Source organism: Kogia breviceps, chromosome 4 (genome assembly GCF_026419965.1).
Source record: "Kogia breviceps isolate mKogBre1 chromosome 4, mKogBre1 haplotype 1, whole genome shotgun sequence".
Taxonomy (NCBI): Eukaryota; Metazoa; Chordata; class Mammalia; order Artiodactyla; family Physeteridae; genus Kogia; species Kogia breviceps.
Genome location: NC_081313.1, coordinates 77,895,551 through 77,914,237, shown reverse-complemented (window position 1 = coordinate 77,914,237; position 18,687 = coordinate 77,895,551). Strand labels below are relative to the sequence as shown.

At 39.5% G+C, this 18,687-nt stretch overlaps 1 protein-coding gene across 5 annotated transcripts in view; it reads right to left on the bottom strand.

Moving 5' to 3' along the window:
• The window catches only part of CAST (calpastatin), a 120,947-nt gene that overhangs the window by 36,079 nt on the left and 66,181 nt on the right, over positions 1 to 18,687 (bottom strand). For 3 of the 5 annotated variants that reach the window (XM_067031377.1, XM_067031378.1, XM_067031381.1), the window contains 10 exons: positions 11,967 to 12,008; positions 10,504 to 10,560; positions 10,000 to 10,113; positions 8,900 to 8,983; positions 4,526 to 4,594; positions 3,297 to 3,395; positions 1,694 to 1,774; positions 1,005 to 1,043; positions 421 to 513; positions 186 to 275 (listed from right to left, as the gene is read on the bottom strand). In XM_067031377.1, the coding sequence (XP_066887478.1) occupies positions 186 to 275; positions 421 to 513; positions 1,005 to 1,043; positions 1,694 to 1,774; positions 3,297 to 3,395; positions 4,526 to 4,594; positions 8,900 to 8,983; positions 10,000 to 10,113; positions 10,504 to 10,560; positions 11,967 to 12,008 (768 nt within the window). The remainder of the gene's footprint in view (positions 1 to 185; positions 276 to 420; positions 514 to 1,004; positions 1,044 to 1,693; positions 1,775 to 3,296; positions 3,396 to 4,525; positions 4,595 to 8,899; positions 8,984 to 9,999; positions 10,114 to 10,503; positions 10,561 to 11,966; positions 12,009 to 18,687) is intronic. The other 2 variants (XM_067031379.1, XM_067031382.1) reach the window with 1 other exon arrangement.

The following is an 18,687-nucleotide window of genomic DNA, read 5'->3' as shown; positions in this document are numbered from 1 at the left end:
CTCTCCTGTCGCGGAGCACAGGCTCCGGACACGCAGGCTCAGCGGCCATGGCTCACGGGCCCAGCCGCTCCGCGGCATGTGGGATCCTCCCAGACCAGGGCACGAACCCGCATCCCCTGCATCGGCAGGCGGATTCTCAACCACTGCACCACCAGGGAAGCCCTAAAGAAGTAATTTTTTTATACCTCTTCCACCTTTCTTTTTTTCTCCTTGGGTGGAGCAGCACTTTTGATTACTTCAGCTGACTGAGCTTTTAAAACCTCTCCTGTAGACTCCTGAAGAACAAAATACAAAAGATTTGACTTACAGAAGAAGGAAATGTATTAACCAAACTGTAATAACCAGAACTAAAAAGTTGTTGTTGTCTTAAAGTATGAGATGGTTTCTAACAAGTTTCCCTTATTACATTAAAAACAATACCTCTTTCTTGGTTTTCTTCCCATCAGCCGTAGGAGAACTGCAGGTGAAGTCTGAGGACAAGGCATCTATGGCATCATCGGGCCCCAGGGGTTTCTAAAGAAACAAGCAGCACGACGGGTCACACATGGGAATCATTCAAGTGACAGATCAGATTATAAACCCAGCAAACGAAGAATGTACTTCTGCAATTCCTTGACTACCAAATGAGATGTTCAATGAAATAACTCAGATGAAAGCCTATGTTTGGAAGGAAACTGGATGCTCAATAAATATTATTTTCCTGTTTCTCTCTTCCCAATATATTACATGTTAGGATATTCTCTCATCCTATTTTAATTAACATTTATTTTATCCTAAAAATTTCTTGGCCCCATTCTTCTTTCCCTCAAAAAAACTACTTAGGAAATAAACACACATTGAAACACCCCAGGCCCACCCCGGTTCTCTGAACAGATGGAAACTTCATCTGATTTAGAGATTAATATAGTCATAATCCCAAAATATAGAATTGATAACTCTATCCCCCCAACCAAAGATATAAAAAATGTTAAATCTGATCTTAGAAGACATTTATGTGAACTCACCGAAGAGTCTGGAGGAGGCCCTGTGATCCCTTCTTTTTTCTGAAACAAATATCAATTTGATGATGCTGAGAAGGCAAAATTAATCCTTACAATTGGCAAAATGCATAGCTCAGTGAATGCTATGGGCTGAGTTGTGTCCTCCCAAAATTCATATGCTGAAGTCCTATCCCCTAGAACCTCAGAATGACTGTATTTGAAGACAGGGCCTTTAAAGAGGTAATTAAGGTTAAATGAGAACATTAAAAGGGGCCCTAATTCAACAGGACCAGTGTTCCTATAAAAGGGGGAAATGACCCAGAGATCCACGTAGAGAAAAGACAACATGCAGGTAGCTACACATAGAAGATGTGGAGTTACTCCACATGTAGGTATCTGTAGACCAAGGAGAGAGGCCTGAGACAGATCTTGCTCTCACAGCCTTCAGAAGGAGCCTACCCTGCCCACATCTTGATTCCAGTCTTCTAGCCCCCAGAATTGTGAGACAGTAAGTTTCTGCTGTTTAAGCCATACAGTCTGTGATACTCTGATATGGCAGCCCTACCAAAGTAATACAGTGAGCTTCAGAGTAATGACAATTTTGCACGCCCATTATATTATCTAAGTTAAAAACACTGGATATATTAATGTGATAAAAATTATAATTACAAAAAAGAAACAATAAAGTATAAGTAAATGATTGTTTAACTTACATTTAAAAGTTCCCTATATTTTGGAGGAAGTGTGACTTCTCTTTTACCCAATTCCTCTATGTAAGTAGAACTCATCGGATCCTAGAAGAAAACCGTACACATAAGGATATGAGCTGAGAATGTTATATACATATTCTTAAACCAAAGTACTATTGCATTATTAATTTATGGAACTATTGAGAGTAAATATAAATCATTTAGAAGCCAATATTTTACACAATTCTGAAATTCTAAGTTTCCACAAATACTTGCCCATATTTAATTGGCTTAACCCATTAGTAATGCTATAAAATATTCAAACCACTATATTAAATTTGATTCATATATAAAATGCATTTTATTTAAAAATATTTTTCATTATCTAATATTTCTATACCTACAAAAGAGCAGTTGATAACAGTGAATTTCTATATAACTCAACAGATCTAGTTATTTCCTACGTAATAAGAAAAAAATCAGAGTGATGTTTCTTTTTTAGAACTCTCCAATCCAATTCCTCTTCCTTGTTTTCCAGAGATAGCCATCATCCTGAACTTTATCACATCTATCAATGTAAAGTTGAGTATATTTTAAAACAATTATTCCACATGTAGATACCCATAATCAATATACACCATTACTTTGCCTATTTTCAAGTGTTATATAAATGGTATCAAACTCTTATGTCATTTGGTAATGTACTATTTTTATTCAAAGTTATGTTTTTGTAATGTTATCCATATTGATACATGAATAAGCCATTTAACCACTATAAAGTGTTCCACTATATCATCTTATCTCCTGTTGAACAAAATCATTTCCAAATGTTTCACCTGTTCTTAGAACTCCTTATACACCTGGGCAAGGCTCCCTCCAGCAAGTCTCTCTAGACGTGGGATTACTGGTTAGAGGGTGTGCGCATCTTCATGTGACATCCACAGGCTCTGGGCCAGTTGTCAGACTTTTACACTTCTGCCAATCAGGTGAGTGTGAAGTACTATCTCTCTGTGTTTTAGTACCATTTTCCTAATTACTAGGGAGACTTTCATGTATCTATTGGCCAAATTTTCTCCTAATTTTCTATTGGGTTGTCTTTTTCTCAGTTTTAGAAAATCTTCATAAATTCTAGAAACAAATCCTTTGTTATGACTGTTGCAATATTTTCTTACAGTCTATGGAATGTCTTTTATTAATGCCAAGGAACATAACTTTCTTGCTTTTTATGAATCAGGAATAGAGATGAACTGAGGGTAGAAAATATCTAGAAATCAAGATATGTTCAAGTGATAGGATGGGAAATATCTGGAAACTAAAATAAGTCGAAGTCCACTGGACTTAAGCCTCGAAGAAAGAAAATAAGTCTCTGTGATCCAACAGACTATATCCCAGCTACAGTCTCAGCAGAGACAATCAATCAGTATTTGCTGATCAACGGAATCGCATAGCCACCTTAGGACAGTTTCCATCCACAGCACTAATTTTCAGTTGCTATTACTGATATTGACAGCATACTGTTTCTCTCCAAGTGACAGAACACTATGTATTCTTTTGTGCATCATGACCATGACCTACTAGCTCTCCTACTCATTAAGTATGAATATTTATCAACATCAAGATGACTTACCAAAACTTCAGGTCCAGTATACGTTGTATTATCTTCTTTAGTTTCTTCAGGTTCTCCTAAAGTGTCTATTAAGTCATCCAAAGCAGCATCCATGCCTGACTGGAAAACAAAAAGAGCAGATATGTAAATGTTATTTGTTACACATATTTCATTTTGATTTTTTAACTACCGAAAAAAAAATTCTGTGTAGAAAAATACCAAACACCAAAAGTTCTTAAATGGTTAAAATCTGGTCTGTAATAGAACTTTTATTTAAAGTCCCAGAGTACAGATTCTAGGTTGGCAAAATAGAAAGCAACATTCAGGTTAAGAACCACAATTTCAATAAGTCTAAAGGCATGAACTACATGGACAAGTGTATGGTTCATTACAGCTGTCAGAACACTGTACTGATAGTTTAAAGAAAAAAGGAAACAAACTACAGAGAATTATAATCATGTTGCTGTATGCAAGAGAGGAAATGCTTAGTATTTTTGCTTATCAATCATTTCCACCTCTTCCAAATAAAACATATTTCAAAAATGGATTGCCCCGTGTTCTTTTATTCATTTGTGGCTTTTTGTTCACTTGCTTGTCTGAAGATGTTTACAAATAGAAATACCCTGAAAGAGATGTTAAATTTACAAGAAGTGACAGTTTATTCTGTCAATATGGGCTTAAATCAGTATAATGAATGAAAGAGTGCCTCCATCCTGTTTTTGAGGTTAAGAATGATTCATTGTGAAGAATAAACTACATTTGAAAGGGAAAACAATTTGAGGAAAGACCCTTTACTATTTAACTCAGCTTAAAAATGATTGTTTACATTTATTTTTGCAACTACCATATTTCCACTACAACTTTAGGAACTCAGCTGATTGTGTAATAGAATGTGAGGCCTGTTAGCTTTAGACTGATTCAGTTGGGGATTTCAGAATGAAGAAGTGCCTGGCATTCTTTAGTGATACCTCTGGTTAAAGAAGGTGCATTTGCAGGAGGGAAACTGGAATGTAAACTCCATGAGACATAACTGGAGTTTCCAGAACACAGGGTTAGAATGTAAAAAGTTACAAACATACGTGAGAAAATCCCACTTTCAACCCAGTCATATTAGCTTCAAACAATAATTCATTAAAAAGGTCCTTTAAATTACCCTCACCTCATACTGTTTACCCTCAAGAAATCAGATCACAATAGACACAGAGACTATGAATAAATATCTATGTAAAAAGGCACTGCTATCTTCATACCTTTCCAGAGGGTTTACTTGGTTTGGATTCAACTGGTACAGCTGACATTAATGAGTTATTTTCTTTATTCTGGTGGGGGTTTAGAAAGAAAGAAAAACTCCTCATATATCTTCATAAAATTCAATAATATTACAGACTTTAAAATGAATACATTATAACATAACATGGATTATATACTAAACATCTGCTCTGTGCCAGACACTTTGTGTTATATCCTTTTTCAGAACAGCATAAATAATATTAATATTGATAATATTAATCTCACTTAGAGATGTGACAAGCAAGGCTCAGAGAGGTTGAGTAACTTCCCAGGTCACACAGTAAAGGACAGCACTGAGATCTGAATCCAGGACTGCCTGTCTCTTTCTTCACTGCTCTTGGTTGCCTCTCCCAGGGCCCACAGCTAATCACTGCAACACCCATGAATTCCTTCTTATTACAAGCAGCCATTATTTCTAGATGTTGTTCTCTCGGTCTTTGCCCCTACACATCAAGACCTCCACCCCGCCTTGCTTTGATATCTCATCATGCATTCTTTCCTTCATCTCCCTAAAATCAATGTCCTTCCCACCGCGGCTTCAGTTGCTCCATCAATGATTGTCAGTAACTTTCCAATCTGCAGTTTCCGTGCCTTTACCCAGACATAATCTTCTCTGAGTTACTCTGGTGAGCACCCCTCTCCCTACTCTCATCTCTCGCAGCACCATCCCCGTTCTGTGCTGGCATCTGTGCCCTCTGTTCTCTGCCACCTCTGGCATCTCTCCTGCTTTGCCCCCTGCCACACACATGTTTCTGCCTGTACTGGTGGTCCTAGGCAATCGTTCTCTAGGGTCAGGGGCCAAATGCTTTCAGGGCCAGGCAGGAACGAAATGGTGAAGTCGCTGGGTTTAAGACAATAGGGAATTGTCTTCTGTGAAGGTCTCTGAAATCTGGGCAGCGGAGCTTGGAGGTGGAGAGCACAGGCTCGGACTGTCTGGGTTTGCACACCAGCCCACATGCACTGGCCGCAGGAGGCTTCAGGCAGGTCACGTCTCCTCCTGAACCTCTGTACCCTCATGTATGAGACCAGGACAGTGACTGCACCTACTGCAGGGGGTTGTGAGGATTAAACTAATTCATCTATTAAAGTATGGAAGCCAGTAGTTGTGCACATGCTAAGTACTCATAAGTACTAGATATATAAATAAGTACTAAATAAGTGATTGCTGTGGTTGTTATATTAAAGAGAATGCGAGGAGCACCAGGGTGAACCTGAGTCCTGGCAATTGAATCCAGCTCCTTGACTGAACCACAGCCTCATGCAGATGTTCATTCAGTTTCACTCTCCCCTCTCTCCCTGCTTCTCCCTTTCCATTCACCCGGACTCCAAAACAATGTGCTAATCGCCTCTCTCTTGGGACACCTCAGACATTTCAATTCAACCTGTCTAAAAGCAGGTATCACTTTTCTGTCTCCATCAATTCCCCTTCTGACCTCTGTCCACCTGTCAACGATAATCAGGACCGGGCTCACTTAAGAAGGCGCTCACTCCTGCAGGTGCTGAGCCTGCACTGGCACAAACCTGGCCATGGGTGCCTCCCTTGCCTCACCTTAGGGTCAGCAACCTGGTTCACTGAGGCCCTGAAGCCCCAGGTTATCTGAGATTTTATTTCACCTTTGCCCACTGCAGCCACTCATTTCCTAAAACCTGAAAGTTTCACCTCTGCAACGCCTCCTGCATTGCTCCCGGCTCACTTATTCTATCCCAGTTCTAATTTAGGTTAACTTTGGACTCCCCAGGACGACGGAAACAACCCCTGACCAGCCTCCCACCTTAAGACCTCTTACTCCGTCTCAGCCCAGCCACCGCGGTTACTTAATTCTTTGGCAGCTTGGTTTTAATCGCATCTCTCCATCTGTTCTCTAATCTTCAATGCTTACCTGCTGCCAGTTGTATCACTACCACATGGATTAACACACCTTTACATTCTCCACAGCAGTGCCTCAACCTGTCCTTCTGGTCTTACAGTCCCACTCACCTCTCCTGCGCTTCACCCACACCGCAATGCACTTTGTACCCAGATCACGTCTTATATTTTTCTCCCTTGTTATGTTTGCAAGCCTGCAATCCTAGCTATCCTTCCATGCCAAACTTAACATGGATCTACTCAAAGGCCCCAAGGATTCCCCCGCTTCCTCTCTCCTCAAACAGCTCCCTGTGGGGACTAGTCCTAATCTGCCTCGAATGCAGTCCTGGGTACATAGTTTTATCCCACCCCTAGAGGGGTCAGCCTGCAGCTCAGTGTCCTGCAGAGTCAGACCACAGTCCACAGTGCTTTACGCACAGTACGGACTAAAAAAGAAAAAGCAGATCTGACCAATCTCGTTTTCTGGGAGACAAATCAGAGGCAAAGAAAAGTAAAGTGATGTGCCACAAGTCATAGCACAAGTCAGTGCACAGCAGAATTCCGTATAAACCTCGCCTAATGTTATTGCTTAGATTTTACTGATAACCCTGGCTAGATGATGCGTGGCATAAATTTTCAAATTATCAAAATTTGAAAATTACATTTACAAATGATCAAAATTTGAAAATTACATTTACAAATAGGTTACAAAATTACATTTACAGATCTCGTAGAATAGGTTCAAATTACATTTTAAATCTATTCTAAGAGATCTAATCCTCTGTCTTAAATGTATCCATTTTCCAAACCATGGCATCTAATTATCCCTCATCAACACAAGAGAGTGAAGTGTATCCCCAGGATGGGGGTATAGGGATCTCAAGGTATATACAAGGGGTCTGCTGGAAAAAATAAAACATTTTTTATTCTGAGTATTTTCATTTAAAAGTTCACGTAAATTTTGCCATCATGCCACATGATATCTGCATTAGTTTGGAGAAAAATAATGTGCCTTTTCTTTTTCAAAATCTAAGAAAAACTGATGTCTCAAGGAGATGTACCATACTTTTATCCTATGACTTTCCTTACTTTACTTAGCCTGCAGAGGGATAACTGTTCCCATTTTGAAAAGCAGGAAAATAGATAAACACGTAGAACTTTTTTTCTGCTTTCACTTCCATCTTACTGTTGCTTCAGTTAGTTACTTGTGGCCTTAAGAGAAATACGTACTAGCATTTCTAGGACGATATGGCTTCCAAACTGATTACTAACTCTGATTGCTAACTCTGTATTCCTATGGGTAGAAAAGGTAGACTACTTCTTGTCTTACATTCCCAAGCTAGTCTCTTTAAAGGATCTAAGGAAGGTGCCCATAATTTGTCAGTGGGGCACATATACTCTCTCCTGAGAGGGCCTGTGATGCTCCTTTGAAAATGTCCCATATCAATCCATGTAGATGTCATGACTGCACATAATTTACTCATTTCAAGATGGCAGTGTTCATATTAAAAGCTGAGAGTAACGCTTATTCAAATGCTCATGGCAATTTTATGTGCTTTATTTCAAAGCCATAAATCTTGAAGGCAGGATCTGAGTCAACTCACATTTTAATGTCCTTGGTATTGATATGAGGCCTTATACATGGCAGGCACTCAGTATTTATTTATTTATTTATGGGGTCTAAAAAAATTTTTTTTATAGATCTTTATTGGAGTATAACTGCTTCACAATACTGTGTTAGTTTCTGTTGTACAACAAAGTGAATCAGCCATGGGCATACATATATCCCCATATCCCCTCCCTCTTGAGCCTCCCTCCCTCCCTCCCTATCCCACCCCTCTAGGTGGTCACAAAGCACCGAGCTGATCTCCCTGTGCTATGTGGCTGCTTCCCACTAGCTCTCTATTTTACATTCGGTAGTGTATGTATGTCGCTGCTACTCTCACTTCACCCCAGCTTCCCCCTCCCCGGGTTCTCAAGTCCCTTCTCTATGTCTACGTCTTTATTCCTGCCGTGCCACTAGGTTCATCATTACCATTGTTTTTTTTTAGATTCCATATTTATGTGTTAGCATATGGTATTTGTTTTTCTCCTTCTGACTTACTTCACTCTGTATGACAGACTCTAGGTACATCCACCTCACTACAAATAACTCAATCTCATTTCTTTTTATGGCTGAGTAATAGTCCACTGAATAGTAACCATTTATTGAATGCATGATTTTAAAATTCATGTATTCAATAAATAGTGTCTTTTTGGTGTCTTGCTCTCTATCCTTCAGATGCATGCTCTTCTTCATAAAATTTCACATATGAAGTGTTCAGTTTTAGCAAATGACAGGTTATTTGACTGTGACAGCACTGGAACACTGAATGGTTAAACAGAGCCAGCCAGGTAAATGGGTCTTCGCTGAGCATATGTTTCTCATAAAAGAGACCTGATAAGCATCGAGGCACATGTACATGTTACATCTTTTATGTGTGCTCACCTTGTCAACTGGTTTGCCAGACGCTGCAGCTACGCCAGTAACAGCACTCTTTCCACCACTGGAAATTGTGTCCCGTGACTTAGTCTGAAGGATAAAAGATTGACAGAACTAAGTATCTCTGAATGACTCTTTTCAAGATCATCCATTTCAAATGTCACTAAGGATCCAGTTTCCCCTAGCAGACATCTTGTAGGGAAATGGTCACTAGCTTCTACTGCACATGATGCAATGCTGGGCACATACAGCTGGACTCAAGAGCTTACAGAGCCCATGCAGGTTAACACACATAGGTGAAGTGGGCCAGGTGGGCACATACAAGGTTGTAAAAGCCTCTAGACAATTGTTGCCATGCGAGCCTACCATTGTCAGATATTCCAATTTTTCAAGAGAAGCTAGAAATTTGCATTTTATGTGAAGTATTCTGATTTTATTTGTTGGCAGCTAATTAAAAATCATTTTGATTACTGTAAGCCAAATAAGATACACAAGTGGCTGCAATTGGTGGGCCACAAATTTGCAGTCTCTGATATAAGGTATACTGTTAAGCAGGCCTATTTCCTATCTTCCAAGAGCTCTCAATGAAAAAGTTCTCATAGATGTTTATTCTTCTAGTAGTTGAATAGTTGTATTCTGGAAATTCAGAATATATTTCTGACTTTTGGCTCTGTAAGTTGATCTCTCCTACAACAAGACCCTAAAAACTCTAAGACTTCAGGTAAAGAGCTGATCTCACAGGGCATCTGGGTTCCCAAAGCCCACGAGGAGAGGGGTCCAGGAGGCAGCCTCAATCCCAGGCTTCCCGTCTGTGAGACACCAGAGTTGGCTGCCTCAAAGTCCTAAGAGGGCGCTGCTGGGTGATGGAGAGGGCACAATGGAACATCCCCCAGACCTATCTGATGCCCTTCTCAGGCCTTACTTAGTCACAAGTTTCCACAAGGTTATTTGCAACACCAGCAAATTGAGAGCACCAAATCTTTACAATACAAGATATATTCGGCGTAGCTCTGTAGACTCACCTACACACATCAATGAAGATGGAGGACCTGTCAATTCCCTAGTTGACATTAGTGTTTTCCTATCTATCAGTCTGCTTTATTTACCTTTGGTATTGTTGATTTCTCTGATGTTGGCTGCTCACTTGATCTGGAAACTGCTTTTTCATTATGAGTATGCTTGCTTCCCATATCTGATGAGTGCTTGGGTAGGCTTTTTGGCTGAAAACACACACACACATCCCACAATGTTAACAATATGACAAATATTGCTACTTTTCTCTATGGAATAGAAAGTATTCATAACAGCTGTGTTTTATGCAGTTTTTTATTGTGCGAATTTAAATTAGAATGATATGTGACAAAATTTCACATTGAGTACAAAATTTGAAACAATGTAAATCCTTCCTCCCAAATTCAGCAAGAATCACCTGAACAAATTGCAAATCCTGCTAATGCCACATGGTGGTGCCATTTTAGCGGAAAAACAAATACCAGCCATGCTCAGCAGGACTTGAATGTTGATGAGAGTTCAGAATTTTATCCTTCACCGAAAAACAAAGAAAAAAAGGTTTCCCTTTATGATATCAAGTCCTAATGATGATCATTTACCTCTGTGTGTTCCTTTGGCTTTACTTCTTGGGTTTTTTTCTCATGAACCACAGATGGCTGTCAATTTCAAAAGAAAATCTCAATTACATGAGAGTACATTGTTTTTTATATTTCCAAATAAGCTCAAAACCAAAAACCCCAATTAGACCATTCTGCCTCTCTTAGGAAAGGCCCAGTTAGAGAAGTAGATGTTGCTATCTGGTTGATAGTAATCCTACCGACAGTCTGATTATGATAATTATCAGAAAAATAATGAAAAATGTAGTATTTCATCTAGAATGATTTTTCAAATAGCTATGTATCTCTAAATTATTGGCTGTTTTTCACAATTCATGTAGATCCTTTGATAACTGCAAGTCCATCCACAGAGATGTCAAATGATCACTTTGACCACTGAGTTTGTTGATAGGGGATCCTACTTTAGAAATTAAAATTGATTTTCAAAAATCTCCTTTCATAGAAGATGAACACCATATTTTTTTTAGTTAAATGATATATGGTCTTTTCTGTGCTACAAGTAGAGAAGACAGGTATCACTAGAAACCCAATTCTCTTGAGACTGAGTAACCAAAAACATTTAAATACGGAATAGAAGACAACTTCCACTGGCTGCTGAATTCTTCTTCTATAGGGGACTATGTAATTACCATCCTCAGGGGCCACCAAGAGGGCCTTACACAAAATCATATAAGCTTCATCTTTCACCCAGATGACTCTGCCCACTGCACTCCCCACCCTTGCCTGCACTTAAAGTACTTCAGCCCAATCATCTTTGTGCTTCCCTACAGGAAACCTTGTGGTCTGAGTAACTGCTCAAGTGTACTTGAAAGAAATAAAGTATAGCACCTTATTGAAGAGAAACATTTGCCCTGCCTGCAGACACCCTGGGGTCATCTCCATATGGACTGGAATTGGTTTTCACTCTAGACAGCCATGAGTCAGGAAAGCAAGGGAAGCCGTTCCCAAGGGAAAGTCAGAGCTGTCTCCTGAGTAACTGATAACTAGTTCCACCAATGGAAATAAGAGCATCAAGATAAACCCAGGGCCTAGTCTAAGGAGAGACTCTCATCTTTAAGTTATCTAGGTGTTGGGTTCAATAGACACCTTTATTCTTGATGTCTCATCATTAAAGTAATCAAATACTCATTACCCTTTGTCCCTTGTCCTTTGTTCCCATTGCTTTTTTTAAAAATTACTTCAGCTATAACAAAAATCTAGATTTGAATAAAATGCCTTCTGAAGTAGATTTATAAAATACTATTCATTTTAACAATATATGGATTTAATGTTATAATTATTTTATATGCACTATATAATCATGTTCAAAAGGATAACTAAAATTAATTTAATTAGCTGACAAAATTTTTTTTTACCATAATTTAGTAGCACCAATAGAGGAAATTAGTTACTCATTATTGTTGCAAAGAATCCAAATAATTCACTAGTTGACTTAAACCATTTACCTTAGTTGACTGTGACTTCTTCTCAGGTTCTGTTTTTACAGCCTAAATTCAGAAAAAGAAAGAAAAAGAAAGGAAGGAAAAATGAACATAGTTTACAAAGTTTATCATATATTTTCTTCAACTAAGGAAGCTAAAAAAGATAATTTTTATGTATTTATAAATATAAACTTAATGAGTTAAAATTATACTTTTCTTGGAACTGTAACTCTTTATTTATTTATTTATTTATTTGGCCACACCACATGGCTTGTGGGATCTTAGTTCCCCAATCAGGGATCAAATCCATGCCCCCTGCAGTGGAAGCATGGAGTCCAAACCACTGGACCCCAGGGAATTCCCGGAATTGTAACTCTTTAGATAAACACTTAAGCACATTAATTAATAGTCTGCTCTTACTACTCAGATGGCAATTTGCATCTTACTTCTGTGTGTATTAAAGATATGTAAAGATTTATTACTATGAACATGGTAGCTAATACATAAGCAAACTAAAATAAAAACCCTCATCCTTCAAAGCCACTAACATGATTGATCTCTTTACCAGTGAAATACTCAGTGTAGGTTTCAGCTGATGATGTAAAACAATGGGAGGCTGACAGTATCAAGAACACAGGAAGCAGTGAAATTGATTTTTAGTTCCAGAATGTGAGCCATGGGTAACTAAGCCTACCAGAAGTCCGTGATGGGTCAAAGTGTTGCAGAAGATTGTGAACTGAAATTATTAGCACGTGCTAAGCAGCTGAAGTTACCATTAGTAAACAGAAATGTCCCCTAGTACAATGAACCATATCACCTGTTTTTTGTCTTTTCTTATTAGGAGAATGCAGTCCTTCCAACTGTTTGCTGACTGGAATGGCCTGATATATAAGAGCACAGCCCCAAGTGTGATTTTATTTTATTTGATAGTCAAATAAGTAACATGAATAAACAGGGCTAAAGGTTTGTCAAAAGTTTTCTGAAATTCTGTCAGCACAATATTACAACAATTTTGTAAACAGCGCATGGATTTTTGTAGCACGATAAAAATCTAGCAATCAAATCTAAAGTTCTAGGAATGCTTCTGAAGAGCTGGTTGTTATTTAGGATCTTTAGTGGAGTATTTTACAATTCTACCCAACCAAAAGTTACCTGTGTCAAAAAAGACAATTACTTAAGTATACACATTCTCCATATAGGGAAGATATAAAACGAGAATAAAATTTGATCAAACATTTTATGAACTTTTCAAAGTAAGAGATTAAAAATTAGGCCTGATGCTTCTGCCATTTCTTTCCCTTTTATCTGCTTGGTGATAACAGCACAAACTCCTATTTTTATTCTATTATCCGAAGAGACTGATGCCAAATATCCTCTTAATTTATCATGTCTTGTGCTTCAGTAATGAAGGCACGTGTGTTCCTCACATAATATACCCTTGTTATGCCAACACACTTATTGTTTTGGAAAGGAAACAAAGTTCATGAACAAAGAAATGTTTTTAAAATTTAAAATTTTGGATCCTTTCAAACTGCATCCTTGTTAATGAGTTTCTGTACATTCTACTCTGCTTTTTTTTTGAGTTTATGCAAATGCAGTTTATTAAATGATTAACAAGGAAAATAAGCCAGCTGGTTTTTTAAAGGTTTGAGTCTATTAATAGCTTCTAATTTGTAATTTGGCATTTTGGCAATATTTTGCATGGAAGAACTCTACAATACAATTATGAATGTATACTCATAGACGCAAGCAGCTTCTAATGAGATATACATTTTAATCAGTAATCACTGACACATCTCCTAAATTTATTTTTGGTGGTGGTGAGGCTGATGAACATAATACTGATGACAATAATAACTAATGCTTATTATAGCCTCTCAGTACAAGGGACTGTTCGAAACTCTTAGTCCAACCCTCTTAGTCCTCATAATAATCCTCTGAGACAGGTATAATGAGTATCATCATTATTATCACCATCATCATCATCATCCCCATTTCATGGATGAAAATTGAGGCACATGGAAGTTAAATAACTTTGCAAGGACACCCATGCTGGAGCTGGGGTTATGTGTTCTCAATCACTGCACTGTACTGCATTGTCTCTCCAGTGCCAGCCAGCTCCTACTGGGCACCTGCTGTGGGACAGGCACTGTTCAATAGCTTTATCTCTGTTTCCTTACACAGTCTTGTGAGAAAGGTACTATTATCATCCTCCTCCAAATTGTACAGATAAGGACTCACAGACTTCTAAAACAAACTTATGGTTACCAAAGGGGAAAGCTGGGGGGAGGGAGAAATTAGGAGTTTGGGATTAACATATACATACTACTACACATACAATAGATAATCAACAAGGACCTACTGTATAGCACAGGGAACTCTACTGAATAGTCTATAATAATCTATATGAGAAAAGAATCTGAAAAGGAATGGATATCTGTATATGTATAACTGAATCTCTTTGCTGTGTGCATTGTAAATCAACTATAATCTAATATAAAATAAAAATTAAATTAAAAAAGGAAATGAAAGCCAAGAGGAATTTTCCAGCATCACAGCCAGCATAGAACTAGGAATAGAAGCCAAGCCGTCTGGCTCCAGTGTCCACTCTACAAAGCCTCTCAGATATCTCAACCTGATTAACAATGATCTGACCTTTCATCTTACACACAGCAGTGTGACTACCAATTCTAATGTGAGGGACAAGAGAGAGAGAACATAGATCTAGACATATTACCTCCAGTGCTGGATTGACTTTCATTTCAAAGGTGTAGAACATGAAAAGGATTTTATATAGGCTTTATTTGAATTAACGTATTTTCTCTAAAAGCTCAAAATATTTAGAGAAATATGCTCATAAAGTTCACAAAAATCTCCAAGAGGAGGCTGATATAAATGTTACGAACCAAACGTCAGAAGTACATGAAGAGGAGAGGAGCTTCAAGATGCCAGAAGAGTAGGACGTGGAGATCACCTTCCTCCCCACAGATACATCAGAAATACATTTACATGTGGAACTACTCCTACAGAACACCTACTGAACGCTGGCAGAAGACCTCAGACCTCCCGAAAGGCAAGAAACTCCCCATGTACCTGGGTAGGGCAAAAGTAAAAAGAAAAAACAGAGACAAAAGAATAGGGGCAGGACCTGCACCAGTGGGAGGGAGCTGTGAAGGAGGAAAGGTGTCCCCACACTAAGAAGCCCCTTCGCAGGTGGAGATTGCAGGTGGCAGAGGGGGGAAGCTTCAGAGCTGCGGAGGAGAGCGCAGCAACAGGGGTGCAGAGGACAAAGCGGGGAGATTCCCGCACAGAGGACTGGTGCCAACCACCACTCACCAGCCCGAGAGGCTTGTCTGCTCACCCGCGGGGGCGGGCGGGGGTTGGGAGCTGAGGCGTGGGCTTCGGAGGTCGGATCCCAGGGAGAGGACTGGGGTTGGCGGCGTGAACACAGCCTGAAGGGGGCTAGTGCACCACGGCTAGCTGGGAGGGAGTCCGGGAAAAGTCTGGACCTGCCGAAGAGGCAAGAGACTTTTTCTTGCGTCTTTGTTTCCTGGTGCACGAGGAGAGGGGATTAAGAGTGCTGCTTAAAGGAGCTCCAGAGATGGGCATGAGACACTAAGGCTGCTGCTGGAGCCACCAAGAAGCCTGTGTGCCAGCACAGTTCACTCCCACACCTCTCCTCCCGGAAGCCTGCGCAGCCCGCCACTGCCAGGGTCCCGGGATCCAGGGACAACTTCCCTGGGAGAACGCACGGCGCGCCTTGGGCTGGTGCAGCGTCACGCCGGCCTCTGACGTCGCCTACTCGCCCCGCATCCGTGGCCCTCCCTCCCCCCAGCCTGAGTGAGCTGGAGCCCCCGAATCAGCTGCTCCTTTAACCCCGTCCTGTCTGAGTGAAGAACAGACGCCCTCAGGTGACCTACATGCAGAGGTGGGGCCAAATCCAAAGCTGAACCCCGGGAGCTGTGCGAGCAAAGAAGAGAAAGGGCAATCTCTCCCAGCATCCTCAGGAGCAGCGGATTAAATCTCCACAATCAACTGGATGTACCCTGCATCTGTGGAATACCTGAATAGACAACGAATCATCCCAAATTGAGGAGATGGACTTTGGAAGCAACGATCTATAAATTTTTTTCGCTTTTTCTCGTTTTGTGAGTGTGTACGTGTATGCTTCTCTGTGTTATTCTGTCTGTATAGCTTTGCTTTGACCATTTGTCCTAGGGTTCTGTCTGTCCTTTTTTGTTTGTTTGCTTTTTTAGTATAGTTTTTAGCACCTGTTATCATTGGTAGATTTGTTTTTTGGTTTGGTTGCTCTTTTCTTTCTTTCTTTTCTTTTTTAAATTACTTTAAAAATAATTATTAAAATTTTTTTTATTTTAATAACTATTTTACTTTATTTTATTTTATCTTCTTCCTTCCTTCCTCCCTCCCTCCCTCTCTTTCTTTCTTTCTTTCTTTTTTCTCTGTTTTATTCTGAGCTGTGTGGATGACAGGCTCTTGGTGCTCCAGCCAGGTGTCAGGGCTGTGCCTCTGAGGTGGGAGAGCCAAGTTCAGGACACTGGTCCACAAGAGACCTCCCAGCTCCATGTAATATGAAACGGCAAATATCTCCCAGAGGTCTCCATCTCAATGCCAACACCCAGCTCCACTCAACGACCAGCAAGTTACAGTGCTGGACACCTTATGCCAAAGAACTAGCAAGACATAGCACAACCCCATCCATTAGCAGAGAGGCTGCCTAAAATCATAATAAGGCCACAGACACCCCAAAACACACCACCAGACGTGGACCTGCCCACCAGAAAAAGAAGATCCAGCCTCATCCACCAAAACACAGGCACTAGTCCCCTCCACCAGGAAGCCTACACAACCCACTGAACCAACCTTAGCCACTGGGGAGAGACACCAAAAACAACGGGAACTATGAACATGCAGCCTGCGAAAAGGAGACCCAAACACAGTAAGTTAAGCAAAATGAGAAGACAGAGAAACACACAGCAGATGAAGGAGCAAGGCAAAAACCCAGCAGACCTAAGAAATGAAGAGGAAATAGGCAGTCTACCTGAAAAACGATTCAGAATAATGATAGTAAAGATGACTGAAACTCTTGGAAATAGAATGGAGGAAATACAAGAAACGTTTAACAAAGACCTAGAAGAACTAAAGACGAAACCAGCAACAATGAACAACACAATAAATGAAATTAAAAATTCTCTAGAAGGGCTCAATAGCAGCATAACTGAGGCAGAAGAATGGAGAAATGACATGGAAGATAAAATAGTGGAAATAACTACTGCAAAGCAGAAGAAAGAAAAAAGAATGAGAAGAATTGAGGACAGTCTCAGAGACCTCTGGGACAACACTAAATGCACCAACATTTGAATTATAGGGGTCCCAGAAGAAGAAGAGAAAAAGAAAGGGACTGAAAAAAATATATGAAGAGATTATAGTTGAAAACTTCCCTAATATGGGAAAGGAAATAGTTAATCAAGTCCAGGAAGCACAGAGAATCCCATACAGGATAAATCCAAGGAGACCAAGACACATATTAATCAAACTATCAAAAGTTAAATACAAAGAAAAAATATTAAAAGCAGTAAGGGGAAAACAACAAATAACACACAAGGGAATCCCCATAAGGTTAACAGCTGATCTTTCAGCAGAAACTCTACAAGCCAGAAGGGAGTGGCAGGACATATTTAAAGTGATGAAGGAGAAAAACCTACAAACAAGATTACTCTACCCAGCAAGGATCTCATTCAGATTTGATGGAGAAATTAAAACCTTTACAGACAAGCAAAAGCTAAGAGAATTCAGCACCACCAAACCAGCTTTACAACAAATGCTAAAGGAACTTCTCTAGGCAGGAAACACAAAAGAAGGAAAATACCTACAACAACAAACCCAAAACAATTAAGAAAATGGTAATAGGAACATACATATCGATAATTACCTTAAATGTAAATGGATTAAATGCTCCAACCAAAAGACATAGACTGGCTGAATGGATACAAAGCCAAGACCCGTATATATGCTGTCTACAAGGGACCCACTTCAGACCTAGAGACACATACAGAATGAAAGTGGGGACATGGAAAAAGATATTCCACACAAATGGAAATCAAAAGAAAGCTGGAGTGGCAATTCTCATATCAGACAAAATAGACTTTAAAACAAAGACTATTACAAGAGACAGAGAAGGACACTACATAATGATCAAGGGATCCATCGAAGAAGAAGATAGAACAATTGTAAATATTTATGAACCCAACATAGGAGCACCTCAATACATAAGGCAAATACTAACAGCCATAAAAGAGGAAATCGACAGTAACACAATCATAGTAGGGGACTTTAACACCCCACTTTCACCAATGGACAGATCATCCAAAATGAAAATAAATAAGGAAACACAAGCTTTAAATGATACATTAAACAAGATGGACTAAATTGATATTTATAGGACATTCCAACCAAAAACAACAGAATACACCTTCTCCTCAACTGCTCATGGAACATTCTCCAGGATAGATCATATCTTGGGTCACAGACCAAGCCTTAAATTTAAGAAAATTGAAATCGTATCAAGTATCTTTTCCAACCACAATGAGAAGCCCGCACACTGCAATGAAGAGTAGCCCCCACTCGCCGCAACTAGAGAAAGCCCACACGCAGCAATGAAGAACCAACAGAGATAAAAGTAAATAAATAACTAAAAGAAAAAAAAAAAGAACAGTTGCATCACACA